At 35.8% G+C, this 16,334-nt stretch overlaps 2 protein-coding genes across 2 annotated transcripts in view; both read right to left on the bottom strand.

Annotated features, from left to right (window-relative positions):
• Positions 1–834: 834 nt before the first annotated feature.
• LOC107687043 (phospholipid scramblase 2-like) lies at positions 835–9,603 on the bottom strand. The gene is made up of 12 exons (XM_016484180.1): positions 9,582–9,603; positions 5,820–5,999; positions 5,527–5,649; positions 5,116–5,286; positions 3,700–3,975; positions 3,282–3,452; positions 2,925–2,989; positions 2,795–2,837; positions 2,417–2,616; positions 1,177–1,338; positions 885–1,046; positions 835–849 (listed from the first exon to the last, which is right to left on the bottom strand). Exons 1-12 carry the CDS (start codon positions 9,601–9,603, stop codon positions 835–837), a joined length of 1,590 nt encoding a protein of 529 aa, XP_016339666.1.
• The window catches only part of LOC107687032 (phospholipid scramblase 2-like), a 9,758-nt gene continuing 2,944 nt past the window's right edge, over positions 9,521–16,334 (bottom strand). Inside the window, exons 2-8 of the mRNA XM_016484169.1 lie at positions 15,209–15,418; positions 14,908–14,972; positions 14,428–14,470; positions 13,594–13,814; positions 12,570–12,731; positions 10,705–10,869; positions 9,521–10,321 (exon numbers count right to left, since the gene is read on the bottom strand). Of these exons, the coding sequence (XP_016339655.1) occupies positions 10,262–10,321; positions 10,705–10,869; positions 12,570–12,731; positions 13,594–13,814; positions 14,428–14,470; positions 14,908–14,972; positions 15,209–15,418 (926 nt within the window). The 3' untranslated portion in view covers positions 9,521–10,261. The remainder of the gene's footprint in view (positions 10,322–10,704; positions 10,870–12,569; positions 12,732–13,593; positions 13,815–14,427; positions 14,471–14,907; positions 14,973–15,208; positions 15,419–16,334) is intronic.

Here is a 16,334-nt window from a genome sequence, read left to right as displayed (position 1 = left end):
AAACTCCATACTGGCTCCTCTGAGACTTAAAATGGAATGATGACAGAGAAGTGATTTTTTTTGCACACAACATTCTATAAGCTAATGTAAAAAAAAAAAATCATAATGTAAAACATTAATATCTTCTTGGAGGTGTAATGAGTCACAATCCTGTATTGAAAGGAAGATATCCAACTTTCAGCTATAAATGTGTCAATTTAAATGAAAAGACAGAGTGTGAATCATACATTTAGAGCAATGCTTGTTTGCAAAAAAAATTTCAAGTTATCCATATGTTCATATGTTACATATGCTTCCTTTATATTATATTTGTCAAATATATATAACATATTGTGTTGCATCTTTCCTCTTATAACCCCGTATCTCCTTCTACTAATGCAATAAAGCACCTAGGTACATATTCTTGTATTATTAAAAAACTACATTATTTCCTATGACAAAAATTCTAGCCAATCAAAAAAGGCCAAGCACCACAAAAACTGAGCCTTTCAGTTAGAGAGCCAGGGACGGTAGAAAATGGTGGGATATTATTAAATGTATACCCACTTTAAATTTGTTTTAAAAAGGAAGGCATTTTAAAATCCCTTTAATAATTTTAGAAATAAATTTCCACCTTTTTCAAAGAACATGATGTCCTATGAGAAGAAAAGGAAAGAGAATGAAGAGAGATCAGTCCAAACAAGAATCACTACTATAATACTACATATTTTAACACAACTGTATACTGTTGATATTTTATTAATTGATGTAATTTCATACTATACTGTGCCAAGTCTAATTCATTTCCAAAACAGTTAAAAATATCAGCTCCGAATGAACTTCCAATATTTACAGTTAGACCGCAATGTCCTGTGAATCACCAAAGTCATTTGCTTAATACTCACAATAAGGAGGCAAGCACCTAAAAGTACAGCCTTCATATTAACATCCATGTCCATAGGGAACTGGATACAAAAGTTGGTGGCATCACTGATGCATTTCTTAATGAAACCACTCCGTTGTTTTGTGATTCGACCAATAGACTGTTCACCAAGCATGCCTTTTACCTAAAGACAGACCTTCTTAGTGGTGCAAAAGACGTGTAATCCTAACATCAAATGCAAAACACCTTAACACGGGTTTAAGTCTAAAAAATTATTTCATTATTGCTCTCATTTTGTCTGAAATAAATGTTACCTCAAAATTTATGTCACCACAGCATTTGAGTGGAAGGAAGGGTCCCCGGATCTTCAGTAGCACCTCATTGTTGAGGCCCAGGATGGAGAATTTTGGTAAAAAGCAGGACCACTCCTGTTTCACATAGCCTATGGTTACTCCAGGTGGAGCCTGTACTTCAATCTGAGGGTGGAAAATTCACATCAATCAATAAATAAGAAAAGAAAGTATGTGAAAATGTGTGCAATCAGACAAAGTTATAAGACACTTTAGGAGTGCAGGTGATTCAAGAGCACTGAATAGAAATTTATAGCAGTTTCCAAATGTCTTTATAGCCGTGCCAAATCCGTCTCCACTCTAAGTGATTTAAGTGTACATTTAAATTACTTACACAAAAAGAACAGGGTATGTGGCTGTGTAGGAGTGACAACAAAAAAATCTTGATTCTAAAGTATGGAATATTAAATAGTGAATTGAATAACTCAAATAGTGATAGACACATGCCCAAGAAGCTGTAAACACACAGCTAAAAATAGAGCGCTGTCCATCTCATGCTAAATCAGTTTAACCCCTGTACCACTGTCCCATAAAAAGAATTAGCCCAAATCCCTGCACAGCTGCTTGCAAGCATGTCCTTAAAAACTCAACAACTAAATCATATCATATCCCCATTCATACCAAGATTAGTTTCAAATTACCCCTTCAAATTGCTATCCTCAACCTTTAACTGCATAATTAGGAAAAATGGAAATATACATTTTAAGTGGTTGCAAATATGAAAAAAAAAAAAAAATCTAGTCTTAACAGCCAGCAACATCGTATGGGTCTACAAAGTTTTTTTTTTTTTAAAGACTCAGCCAAAGAGTGAGCCAAAAGGATTCACGAAACAGCTTCGAACTTGCTTGTGAGCAGCTCAATCCCTCACTAAACCTTCAGTCATTTTTTAAAATGAACTGGAAGCTGAAATATATAGGCTTGTGAGCCTTTACATCTCATGCTGTAGTTTATAAACAGCCCTTCATTACAGCACATTGTTGTGACTTGATAAAAGCTAAACCATACAAATCTTTAATAAGCAAATACGTAAATTGTCAACTAAATAATTTCACTGATTTCAATGATATTTCATTCTAGGTCAAAAAATTACTTGTCGGTTTTTTGTCTGAGGCCCAGTATGTTGGAGCTCCTTTCAAAATGTGCATAAAAATGTTTTATTTAGCTGCTACATTAACCTTGATAAAACTGATAAAGTCTGTTCTACCTCTTGCAGGAAGCAGCGCATTGGTCTGTCCATCTGAATGACCTCTTGGCCCATGTTGTCTGTAATTCGCATTTTAAAACCACGTGCTGAACCAAAGATATTACGTATAAAGCAGTTACTCTTTTCTTTGGCATGGTAGATCTCTTGCCCGATGCTGTTCTTGATCTCATACTGGTTGTTAGTCTCAAAGCCAGTAAGCACTGTAGACAAGTATGATCATAGTTTGTCAGATTAAAATATCTCTTCTGTTTAAACAGGGTGAAAGTATGCAATCTTTTAGAAATCATCAAAGTGTTAACATAAATGTTTTCAAACACTGGCAGTGTTCTAACACACTTAATAAAAATGAACAAAAAGGACTAATATAAGAAGACTCACTCTCTATACACGCCATTTTTTGGTGAACAAGTATTTGGTCAATCTGAAATGCACAAAAAAAAACCAGGTAGTAACCAGACATTACACTTCCAGAAAGATATATTGATAGAAAGAGAGAGTTAAGCCCCACCTGAGTGAGGTATTCGAGACCAGGTGGTACTCCATAAAGTTGAACTAGTGGTGGAACTGCAGGTGCTAGAGATGTTTGTGAGGAGGATGGAGATACACCATCATTAGACTTGCATTGTCTTTACAGCATTAATGTTCATTAAGTACATACACACTATTCAACAAAGTGCATAGGAAAATATTAACTTAGTCTATTTTGGTAAGTACAGATTTGACTTCAGTTGAGCAGTTTAACTTGTTTAGAATTAATTTAATTTGATGTTGTTAAAGTTTAACTTCCTTCCAACTTCAAAATAAGTAACATTTCTTATATCTTAATATTAAATAACACTCAGATATACGTTTATTCTAGGTTTACCTGCATATGGCTGAACATGGTGAGGTGCAGGATTACTTGGATCAGACTGATTCAAGACTGGCTGAACTGGAGGTGGTTGACTCACTGACTGAAGTTCTATGGCTGGAGGAGCCGGTGCAGGAACTTCTGACTGAGGCATGAGATTTGGAAGGTTGTTTTGGACGGGATGACCTAGTTTAAGACAATAATCAACATTTTTGTTTTTATTGATTTGTGTCCTTGTTTGTATTGATGTACTCCTTCCTATGTCACTGGATGAACTGACAACAAAGTACATTTGAAAATTGTTAACTTTTATTGTATATGGAAAGAAAATACTTTGTTTTAGTTGAACATTTTAATATCTAAATATGTCATTCACATACACATTTATTCTTTTTCCCTGCATATGACTGAACCTGGTGAGGTGCTGGATTACCTGGACTAGACGGATTCATGACTATCTGAACTGGAGGTGGATAATTGCCCGGCTGGAGCCCTGCAAGCGGAGGAACGTGCCCATGTACTACATAACCTCCCACAGGATAAGTGGAAAGGTGCTGTCCTGGCTGAGGCATTGGATTTGGAGATTGATTCATGACTGTCTGAACTGGAAGTGGTTGATTCTGTGGCTGGACCCCTGCACCTGGAGGAACCTGTCCAGGGCCTGCAGTCTGAGATATGGCATTTGGAGGGTAGTTTTGGACTGGATGGCCTAGTTTAAGACAATAATCAATAAAGCTGTGTTGTTCTACTTTTGTTAGAACTTACTTCAGCATTTGATACAGTTGATCACGATATACTTATTGCTCGTCTCAAGAATCATGTTGGTGTTGAGGGCTTAGCCCTAAAATGGTTCTCTTATTTGAAGTATAGGACCATTTTCAGTCAGTTCAGGTGATTACTCTTCTTCTACTGCTCCTCTTGTCTGTGGGGTTCCTCAGGGCTCTATTCTGGGACCAATTTTATTTACTCTGTATATGTTGCCATTGAGTTTTAATTTTGAAAAATTTGGGATTCATTATCACTTGTATGCGGATGATTCACAGATTTATTTACCATTGAAACAGGACCAAAAATGTGCTTTGCAGTCTCTGCATGAATGTCTGACAGAGGTTAAGTGCTGGATGGCAAATACTTTTCTTAAATTGAATGAAGATAAGACAGAGATTATTTTATTTGGTAATAAGGGTTATGTTAATGATGTCTCGGACTGCCTGGGGCAGTTTCCTGGGAAGAAACTGTCCTGTGTAAAAAACTTTGGTGTCATCTTTGACTCTTAGCTCAAATTTGACCGACAAATTAATGCTGTTATTAAAAATAGCTTTTTTTTTCCATCTAAGGTCAATATCTAAGTTGAAGTCCATCCTATCTTTTGAAGATTGGAGAAGGTTGTTCATGCTTTTGGGAGCTCCTAGGGTCTGGAATGCCCTTCCTCTGTCTATTAGATCTTCTCCAACTTTGGGTGTTTTTCAGAGTGCTCTTAAAACTCATTTGTTTTCTCTAGCTTTTGACAATGCTTTTTAGCTGTCTATGTTATTTGTTGGTATTAATTATTATTATTATTTAGTTTTTCCTTTTTATTTTACTATTATTATTTTTCATTTGTTTTTATATTATTTTTTCTCTTATCTTTCTCTGTACAGCTCTTTGGTTCCAGTCGTGCTGTTGAAAGTGCTTTATAAATAAAGTTTGAGTTGAGTTGAATGAAAGTATGAAAACCATGAACATTTTAGTTTTAATAATCTAGTTAATTTCATTATGACATTCCAATAATATAAAAACAATTTTTTTTATAACATTTGAATATTTAAATATTACTAACTTCTCAAACATACATTTATTCTATGTTTACCTGTATATGACTGAACCTGGTGAGGTGCTTGAGTACTTGGATCAGACTGATTCAAGACTGTCTGAACTGGAAGTAGTTGATTCTGTGGCTGGAGCCCTGTAGCTGGAGGAACCGGTCCAGGTCCTGCTGTGTGAGGTATGGCATTTGGAGGGTAGCTTTGGACTGGATAGCCTAGTTTAAGAAAAAACAATGGAGAGTGAAAGTAAAAGCCTTGAAAGTTTAAACAATCTAGTTAGTACAGTAACATAACATTTCTTCTTTATGTGGCACTATTTGTATTGATGTGATGTGTATTGTATTTGAAAATATTAACATTTATTGTCTATTTTGAAAAATAGAGCCTTTTAGTTAAACATTTGAACATCTAAATGTTATGTAACACTCAGATATATACATTTATTCTACGCTTACCTTTATAAGGCAGAATCAGTTGTGGCACTGCATTAATTGGAGCAGACATATTAATGACTGGCTGAACTGGAGGTGACTGATTCTCTGGCTGAAGCCCAGCAGGTGGAGAAGCTGGATCAGGACCTAAATGAAAGGTGAAAAACTTTCTAGTTAGTATAGTAAATTAAAGAAAAATCTGTTTGAGCCACTATTTGAATTTATATATGTATGTAAGTGGATTTAGTACAGCCTGTCATGTTGCTGAGTTTAATTTCCTTCCATCTTCTGAAAATGTACATTTATTGTATGTTTACCTCCATGTGGCTGAACCTCGTAATGTGCAGGATTACTTGGATCAGACTTATTCATGACTGGCTGAACTGGAGGCGGTTGATTCACTGACTTAAGTTCTGTGGCTGGAGAAGCTGGTGCAGGACCTTCTGGTTGAGGTATGAGATTTGGATGTTGGTTTTCAGTTGGTTTTGGTGGACAGTCTGGTTTAAGACAATTTTCAATAAAACTGAGTCACTCTGGTATGGATTTTCTTGCAGTCTGAATCACTGAATGACCAGACATCTCTGGCTTTCAGATCATAGACATCCAGCTTTACAATCTGCAGGATTGTGCAAGAAATGCCAAAGTGAGCCTTAAGATTTTCATTGAATAACCACTTTAATTTTGTCTGTTCATTCAACAAAACTGCCATACAGCATACTTTTAGGATCAATGCCTTTTCTGATTGATGTGGAGATTGTTGGTTAAAAGGTGATACTTATTCAGTGACGCATACAGCAAAGAAAACAAGAAAAAAGAGAGCATAAGACAGACAGTCGACAGACAAAAAAAACATACTCATAACTTGTTGCAAACATTCTATACTGTAGAATGTGGTCAAACATGTTATTGCGCATTCCATTCCTTCATCTTCTTGATTTAAATTTTTAAATTGAAAAAAAAAATTATCTTGGCCATTGAAACAAGACAAATCGCTATATAAGATAAATCACCTAGCAACAGCATGTGTATCACCTGCTACAGAGAAAAAACTAGCACGGTAAAACTGTGATTGCTAACTGAATAAATGGAGGTAATTTAAATTACTAGAATTATTTGAAACAAATAAAACTTCAGTACCTGGTACTGAGATGTTGAAGACCTTTTGTTAGAGAAGCAGCACAGCCACTATGGTGATGGAGGAAAAGTAAATGAAGTTTATTTAAGTTGTACACAAAAATGTTTTTCCAACAACTACAAAGACCAAAGGTAAATTATCACTTACCTATCAAAACTCTGAACAAAGTCTTACCTCTTGGGATGGTCCACAAAAGGGATGTTCTGTAGAGAACTTCCTTGGTGTTGCAATGATTGTCTGGATACAGGGATCAATAAGATTTTGGGATTTTCTTCTGTTTAACATACGGAGATATATGTGCTTGTGGTGTTATCCCATACATGTATTTATGGTTTCTGTTTTCATAGTATCTCCTCCTCTTTTCTTACATATTTAAATTAACAACCTGAGAAAGGTGTACCACTTTTTTTTTGTAAAGATCATATTACACTAATACCTCACTATCTAGCAGAAAAAATGTGACCCAGGAGACTTTAACATACCTACAAAGCATCACAATTTTAATGTCTGTCAAGTCTGTCTGCATGTCTTATTTTGATGTAATTTATTATGTGATGTTATATAAAGTGTTGCTGTAAAATCTTGATCTGATCTAAATTGATTTTGGTCATATTGGATACCCCAAAAATGACTGAATGATTTATCTAATGTTTTTGTGATAATCCTGTGAAATATCACAGCGTTTGTAGATAAACAGAAACAAGTGCATGTTGTTGACATCACTGTTAGCTATTGTTAAATTTCCAAGCATGATTTAATGTGAATTGTGTTCAAATTAACCTGAAAAAAAACCTGGGTTGTTGAAATGTCTATTGTAAATACTAATCTGCATGTGTGTGTATTAAGGCAAGCCATTTGAGTGTACATTTTAAGTTAATGCACCTTTCCTTATTTTGCTTAAAAAGAGTGACAGACATTATTGATCTTATTGTTCTTTAGGCACTGTAAAATTGCAAATGATGGTTATTTTAGCTTAAGTCTACATCTGAAGTTCTTCATTTGGCTACATATTAGGGGTTTTGCAACAATAGATACAGTAAAATAATCACACAAACCACCAACATAATATTGTACATTTATTATGTATAATGTTATACTAATATTGCATAAACAAACACATACACAAGAAGACACATATGCAAGTATATATATTGATTATGCATGCACTGTAAAAAATTACCGTGAATTTAACGGTAAAAGACTACAGTAAAATGCTAAAAATGTAACAGTAAAAACCTGTTAAATGGTTAACGGTAAATTCCCCTACTATATACAGTGAAAAACTGTATTGGACATTACATGTAAATTTACATTTCAAATTTAATGTTTTTTTTTATTGAAATAACTATGTTTCTTCTTAGCTTTTTCTTATCAGTTTTGTATATAAGGGTTGTGTGTTACACCTAATGTTGTTAAATTAATGTTTATTGCATTATTTCAGTTTCATGTGTGTTACCATGATGGTGTTTAGTGTCTGTGTGAACGACACTGTGCATCTTCTATATGTGTTATTATTTAAAAGCTGCTTGTGATGGACTTTGGTTCATCATGTGACTTTCTCATCACCACCTGCATTTGGTGGTTATCAGTGTATTACAAAGGTACAAAACAGATTTCAGTACTTCAATAGGTTGGTATATTAACATTATATTGGTTAATGACATTACGGTATTTAACTGTAAATTTTAAGTTAAAACCGTAAAACCTAAAATGTTGCTACCGTATTTTTTACTGTAAAATTCCGGCAACCACAGCTGCCGGTTTTTTACCATAAATTTTACGGATTTTATTTTACAGTGTGGGTAGATCCGAGAACACGGTCAGTTTAGTAATTAGCAACTGGGATATTGAATTTGACTAACAAAATGAACGTGTACACAATTTAAATTGATCTCTATTTTTTTCTATTATTGTTAGAATTCACCCTGTTAGTGATAGAGAACAACTTTAATTTGCGGTGTATAAATGCGGGAAATTTATATAAAAATTTAAAATACATAGTGACCAAAACATACATAAAACAAAAAAGTTTGAACACTCCTCGGTCTGTATATTTTTTATAATGTTATATATATTCTCTTATTGAGACTAGGCCAGTCTCTACATAACCAACCAACCAGAAAAAAATTGTCATGTGGTATGTTACAACAGACTTATTTTTTTTTTTTTTTTACGAGGACAGGGATATTAAAGTCTATCCATAGGACTTTTTGAAAATGTTTCCTGAATTTCCATGATACTCATGGATCTAATTGGCAAATATTAAATAATTAACACCATCCTAAGAATTAAAAGAGTGCGTAAATTAGAGGCTGGCTTTTATAAGCTGACAAGCGCCCCCTGTAGGACACTTTCTTCACACACGGATCAAAAAAAAGAAAAAAAAAAGAAGATATATACACAACAAATTGGCATTAAACCCATATTATGTCACTGGTCTATACACACAGAAAACCATGCAACTACTTGCTTGTTTTTTCCTTTTTTTCACCTGTTGTCAGTCAGTAACTTGCATGCAACCCCCACCATCGTGCATTACTTGGCTGCACGAACATCCGTATGTTTTAACTCGGTGGTTCTCAATTCCAGTCCTTGCGTACCACCGCTCTGCATATTTTGCATGTCTCTTATTTAACACTCCTGATTAAGACCAGCTCGTAAACAAAAAAAAAAAAAGAGAGCTCCATACATGAACTGTGGTCCGATTGACATGGTCCCTACAGTGTTCATTGGTCCGTACTCCCCGAGCACGGGAAATCCGTTGAAGTTTACTTCACTTCGGAACATTCATTCACGGATTTGCACTACACCACGGCCTGCAGCGTCTTCACACAGAGACGAAACTTACTAGAGAAGTGTGAAGTGTGACATAATATACCTCTGTAAATAAATACAATTTAAATTTACGTCTTGCACACTTTAATGCCCTTTGAATGGAACATACGCTCCCTTCGAACTAGAACCATGGCGGAATATCCGGTGATGTCCACTTCGCAGGGCACTCACGGTCGAATACAACAAACGTCTGAAGTGATAAGAGATATATACAAAATGTGCAGAGCGGTGATACTCGAGGACTGGAATTAAGAACCACTGTTTTAACTAAAATGCTTTGCGTTGAGCACAATAAAACTGAATTTCCTTCTAAAAGACATATACTAAAATTAATATATTAAAAGAAATACACGTTATGCATGAGATAAGTCTAGAAAAACATGTATAACGTTGCATGTTACAGTTTATTTCTAATAAAAAAAGAAAAGTTTAAAGTAACAAAAACATAAATGTTAGTTGCTTGTACTATTGTAACAAGTAATTTGTAATTATTGTAGGCTGTGATTGTTTAAAAGGCACCAGTGAACAGTTACTCATGATACCTCTGTCATTGTAAATATTGCTGGTCACATGAACACTATAAAATGACCTTGAACATGTCCCTTGGTTTCACTGCATTGCCAGCTGTATATGGCTTTGGTTACCTAAAAAAATGCAGGAAATAAAGAAAGTCCAGACTCAGACGGTGTTCACAGAATGTGAGAATTTCATCAGTTTAAAAAAAAAAAGACTTGAAAGATGATGCGAGTTACTTGAAAATGTCAGTTAACAAGTAACTTAGCAGGAGCTCTAAGAGAATACAGTATTGCGCTGGTTTGTGTCTCCAACTTTTTCAAAGAACATGAAATCCTATGAAAAGAAAAAGAGAACAAAGAACAAAGAGTCAGAACAGAATCTTGTGGGGAAGAATATGTTCTAGTGCATGCGATTTCTGTTGTATTACAATATTTAATAACATTTTAATTCGATAGTTCACTTTAGACATTCTACTAACTATAAGTAACTTTGCAACTACATTTCAACTACCAGTTATTAGAGTATTAGCAGACTGTCTGCTTAACGTCTGGTTTATTTGAAGTGCTATAACACTTTATTTTTATGATCCTCCAACAGACTTTCTACCGACTACACATTTATATCCAAGAGAGAATTTATGTATTTATAGGTTGTGGTTGCATAATGGTTAGAAGGCTATTGTGGATCATTAAACGTGTCATTAGCTTAATACTCACAATAAGGAAGCAAGCGCCCATAAGTACAGCCTTCATCTTCACATCCATGTCCACTGGAAACTGGATGCCAAAGTTGTCAGTGTCAGTAAAGACTTCCTTTAACAGGCCGCTCCACTGCTTACTAATTTGACCGATAGGCTTCCCAGTACCGTCTTTGCCTTTGAGCTAAAGAAAGAAATACAAATTTATGGTTAGAAACCTACCAATTTCAAAATTATTTTGCTTGGTGTCAGTATAATGTTTACCTTTGAATTTGTATATTAACAAGGCAACAACATGTCAACAATCACTTTCAATCCAATTCTAAAAAGTCACCTCGAAGTTCACATCACCACAGCAGTTACATGCCAAGCAGGGCCCCTCAAGCTTCATCACAGTCTCCTTGTTTGGCCCCTGGATGGAGAATTTCGGATAACAGGGGTGCCAGTCCTGCTTCACATACCCTACAGTCGTTCCCGGGGGGGCCTGTACCTCCATCTGAAGATGAAATATAGACATTTATTGTCATAGTGAATTAGAAATACACAGCAATGCCCAAATGTATTTTTAAGCTAGCAGCTATGTGTGCATACATAGACAACTGTTCAAAAGGAATAAATTACTGTTCAGTGGAATAAATTAAAATATAATTTATTCCTGTGATGTAAGCTGAATTTCTAGCAGCGATTACTTCAGTTTTCGGTGTCACACGATCCTTCAGAAATCATGCTAATATGCTGATTTGGTGCTCAAGAAACTTTTCTTATTATTAAATGTTGTGTAAACAGTTGTGCTGCTTAATGTTTTTTGGAAACCATGATACATTTTTTCAGGATTCTTTTATGAATAGAAAGTTCAAAAGAACAGCATTTATTTAAAATAGAAGTAATTTGTTACATTATAAACGTTTTTATGGTTTCTTTTGATCTATTTAATGCATCATAATGCAAAGACAGAGTGGCATAGAGTCCTATGTCCATACTGACTCTATGCCATTTATAACTCTTCACACACACGTTCATGTCAGTAGTAGGTCACACAACATGTTCTTTAGATCACTGGTTCTCAATTCCAGTCCTGGGGTGGGGACCCCCTGCTCTGCACATTTTGCATTTCACCCTTATTTAACACACCTGATTCTGAATCAGTGATTCAGATCATCAGCTCATTAGGAGAGAGATCCATGAACTGAACTGAGTGCATTAGATAAGAGAGACATACAAAATGTGCAGAGTAAGTGGGTCACCAGGACTGGAATTGAGAACCACAGCTTTAGAAGAGTCACTAACTGAAAACCAACAAGATTTCACGTAACTAACATAATTAAATGCAAAGCTTTGATATGACTTGTCCATTATACCTCTTGCAGGCAGCAGGGGCACCAACAGGAGACACAGCGGAAAGGTCGGATCAGTCGTATGACCTCTCGATCGGCGTTGTCTTTGATCTTCATGTCAAAGCTGCGCAGGGCTCCACAGCAGTTGCGTGTGCAGCAGTCATTTTTTTCTTTGGCAGAATAAATCTTTTGACCGAGGCTATTCTTGATCTCATACTGGTTGTTGGTCTCAAAGCCAATGATTGCTGTATAGGACCAAAAAGTATGCAGAGAAATTAAACTAGGAGTCTTTGAGTGCTTGTTTGTTTTTAATGCCATGCCAGCTTCTGTGGCTATTTTCATGGCAAGAAAAAATTATGGCTAAATTATATCAGGTTTTTACTATTTATTTTCGCTAAAAACTGTATTTGGCTTACAAATTTATGGTTAGAAACCTACCAATTTCAAAATTATTTTGCTTGGTGTCAGTATAATGTTTACCTTTGAATTTGTATATTAACAAGGCAACAACATGTCAACAATCACTTTCAATCCAATTCTAAAAAGTCACCTCGAAGTTCACATCACCACAGCAGTTACATGCCAAGCAGGGCCCCTCAAGCTTCATCACAGTCTCCTTGTTTGGCCCCTGGATGGAGAATTTCGGATAACAGGGGTGCCAGTCCTGCTTCACATACCCTACAGTCGTTCCCGGGGGGGCCTGTACCTCCATCTGAAGATGAAATATAGACATTTATTGTCATAGTGAATTAGAAATACACAGCAATGCCCAAATGTATTTTTAAGCTAGCAGCTATGTGTGCATACATAGACAACTGTTCAAAAGGAATAAATTACTGTTCAGTGGAATAAATTAAAATATAATTTATTCCTGTGATGTAAGCTGAATTTCTAGCAGCGATTACTTCAGTTTTCGGTGTCACACGATCCTTCAGAAATCATGCTAATATGCTGATTTGGTGCTCAAGAAACTTTTCTTATTATTAAATGTTGTGTAAACAGTTGTGCTGCTTAATGTTTTTTGGAAACCATGATACATTTTTTCAGGATTCTTTTATGAATAGAAAGTTCAAAAGAACAGCATTTATTTAAAATAGAAGTAATTTGTTACATTATAAACGTTTTTATGGTTTCTTTTGATCTATTTAATGCATCATAATGCAAAGACAGAGTGGCATAGAGTCCTATGTCCATACTGACTCTATGCCATTTATAACTCTTCACACACACGTTCATGTCAGTAGTAGGTCACACAACATGTTCTTTAGATCACTGGTTCTCAATTCCAGTCCTGGGGTGGGGACCCCCTGCTCTGCACATTTTGCATTTCACCCTTATTTAACACACCTGATTCTGAATCAGTGATTCAGATCATCAGCTCATTAGGAGAGAGATCCATGAACTGAACTGAGTGCATTAGATAAGAGAGACATACAAAATGTGCAGAGTAAGTGGGTCACCAGGACTGGAATTGAGAACCACAGCTTTAGAAGAGTCACTAACTGAAAACCAACAAGATTTCACGTAACTAACATAATTAAATGCAAAGCTTTGATATGACTTGTCCATTATACCTCTTGCAGGCAGCAGGGGCACCAACAGGAGACACAGCGGAAAGGTCGGATCAGTCGTATGACCTCTCGATCGGCGTTGTCTTTGATCTTCATGTCAAAGCTGCGCAGGGCTCCACAGCAGTTGCGTGTGCAGCAGTCATTTTTTTCTTTGGCAGAATAAATCTTTTGACCGAGGCTATTCTTGATCTCATACTGGTTGTTGGTCTCAAAGCCAATGATTGCTGTATAGGACCAAAAAGTATGCAGAGAAATTAAACTAGGAGTCTTTGAGTGCTTGTTTGTTTTTAATGCCATGCCAGCTTCTGTGGCTATTTTCATGGCAAGAAAAAATTATGGCTAAATTATATCAGGTTTTTACTATTTATTTTCGCTAAAAACTGTATTTGGCTTAACTCTGTTAAAAATCTCTTCAAAAGAGTTAACTGAATAAAAAAGTTCTCTCACAGTGTTAAAACCAGCACAATCTAATAAAACATGCTTCAGGGATAAAGGCTTTTGGCAGAGAGAACATGTTAAAGGATCGTCTAGCATTAAAAACTTGTGCCATCCTGGAATGACCTATTCTGCAGTGGGTAAAAACAATTTGGTCCCATCGGTTGGAAAATTGATAGAAATGTCTTTTTCCAACATTGGGGCTAATTTCTTGGAGTTTATTAAAGTCTTTGAGTGTCTGAATTAAAGTAAAAGTAGCAAAAAAGTAATAGTGAATAAAATTGTCTCAGGCTTAAAATAAAGATAACACACAAAACGTAACAGACAAGCTTTGCTTTAATGCACTCAAATGATATAGTAAACAGCTTCAACCGCATACACATAATACAGAAGAAGACTCACCCTCTAACAACTCCACTTTCTGATGAATAAGGATCTGATCAATCTGAAATGAAAAGAGTACACAAGTAACAAGACTTATAGGCACAATAATAAGTAAAGTAAATGTCAGAGAGAACTAGGGCGTTCAACTCTTCCTGGGAAGATCATATTAACAACTTGGGAAGGCATAATTACGACGTCAGGTGTGTTCAAATCAGAGATTCTCTGATCACATTTCTACAAAACATACAGCAATGTTTATACTAAATTTATGAAGGTGCTGTAAACTGAAATGTTATTTCTATCATGTTTGTACACTCATCACATTTAGTAAATGCAACTTAGCTAGTTTTATTGTTAATTAAAAAAAAAAAAAAAGTACAGGCAAATTTACCATCCAAAGTTTCCCCTCACAATCACGACTTTGCGGTAGTGTTCATGTGCATTCAACTTGTAAATATGAACTTTCTGACTTTGAATGTACTAAATGACATGGCCAACCTGAGTGAGGTACTCCAGACCAGGTGGTACTCCAGCAGGCACTGAGACTGGTGCAGCTACAGGTGCTAGAGAAGGTTGTGAGGAAGTTCATTAGGCACACCATCATTAGTCAGCATGCATTATGCAACAACACTCATACTCCGTTTGCATTGATTTTATAGTATTAATGATCATTAGAATGAATCTTTTAGAATCTTTCTTTCATCTTTGGTCTGTGTGGTCACTTTGCCCACTTACCTATTGTTCACCATTTACTAACCAACATTTTTTGTAAGTTAAGACTAAATTTAGACATGCTTACCTCCATATGGCTGGCCATGGTGAGATGCTGGACTAACTGGACCAGGCTGATACATGACTGGCTGATCTGGAACTGGCTGGTATCCCACTTGGAACCCTGCAGGTGGGGCCGCCTGTCCAGGTTCTCCATAACCTCCCATGGGATAGGGGGGCATGGAGTGACCGCCCGGCTGGGGCATGGGATAAGGAGGCTGGTGTGGAGATGGGTAGCCTGGTATAAAACAATTTTAATACGTATTAGGCAATGTTGTAAAAATAAATCTGAAGGGAACAAAGTATATTCATAAAATCCTGTATCTGGTCTTGGCATTCCATCTAGCTGTTTTTTTTTTTTTATTACACAGTTGGTCTGCTACATTTGTAGGGATGTTTTGTGAAGATTGAGTTATTATTTGGTTTGTCTATATTTTTGTCTAGATGCTTTGCTTGTTTGGCTCTTTCTTGAACTCAGAAACTACACATTTTGTTGTCTTTGAGCCACTCTGTTGTTGATTTACTCCTGCCTGCATTTTGTTACTTAGCAAAAGCCAGCCTCTTTTGAGTCTTGAATCATAGACAGATGCCCTGACATGCTGTAGAAAGTCTTGATGATTTGGAATGCATTGTTCAATTCAAGCGGTCAATGGAAATCCCACGATCATGCCTCACCACTGGAATATGGCGTGGAGTTGGTATGCAGTAGATAATGAAATGACTGGAACAACTGACTGATTTATTCTCTTTTAATCAATAAATACAGACACACAGAATTATATGTATGTATGTTAAGGACATCTTGTAAAATAAGAGATGCCAGGTTTGAGATGGTTCATACAGGCCTCCCATGTTCTGTGGTATGGATCTATTTTAGACCGCAGCATACATGTGAGGCATTCCAAAGGAAAAATATATAAAAATAGCCACCAATAACCAGAAGGGGTCATAAATAATTAATTGTAACAATACTGACTATTTGTAGTAGTCATCTACAATATAACGACATCAAGAACAATGCGTGTCATTGTATTTAAATATTTAGCATCTTCTCTATTTTACATCAGCTATTTACTCTGCAACAACCAGACATATAGATGAAAATGAAGCATTAGTCTCAGCAATTAGGACAAATATGTAATATCTGGATAATA

This window comes from Sinocyclocheilus anshuiensis, unplaced genomic scaffold (assembly GCF_001515605.1).
Source record: "Sinocyclocheilus anshuiensis isolate Anshui unplaced genomic scaffold, SAMN03320099.WGS_v1.1 scaffold2054, whole genome shotgun sequence".
NCBI classification, from domain to species: Eukaryota; Metazoa; Chordata; class Actinopteri; order Cypriniformes; family Cyprinidae; genus Sinocyclocheilus; species Sinocyclocheilus anshuiensis.
The sequence above is the reverse complement of the archived record's forward strand: the minus strand, read 5'-3'. Positions and strand labels throughout refer to the sequence as shown.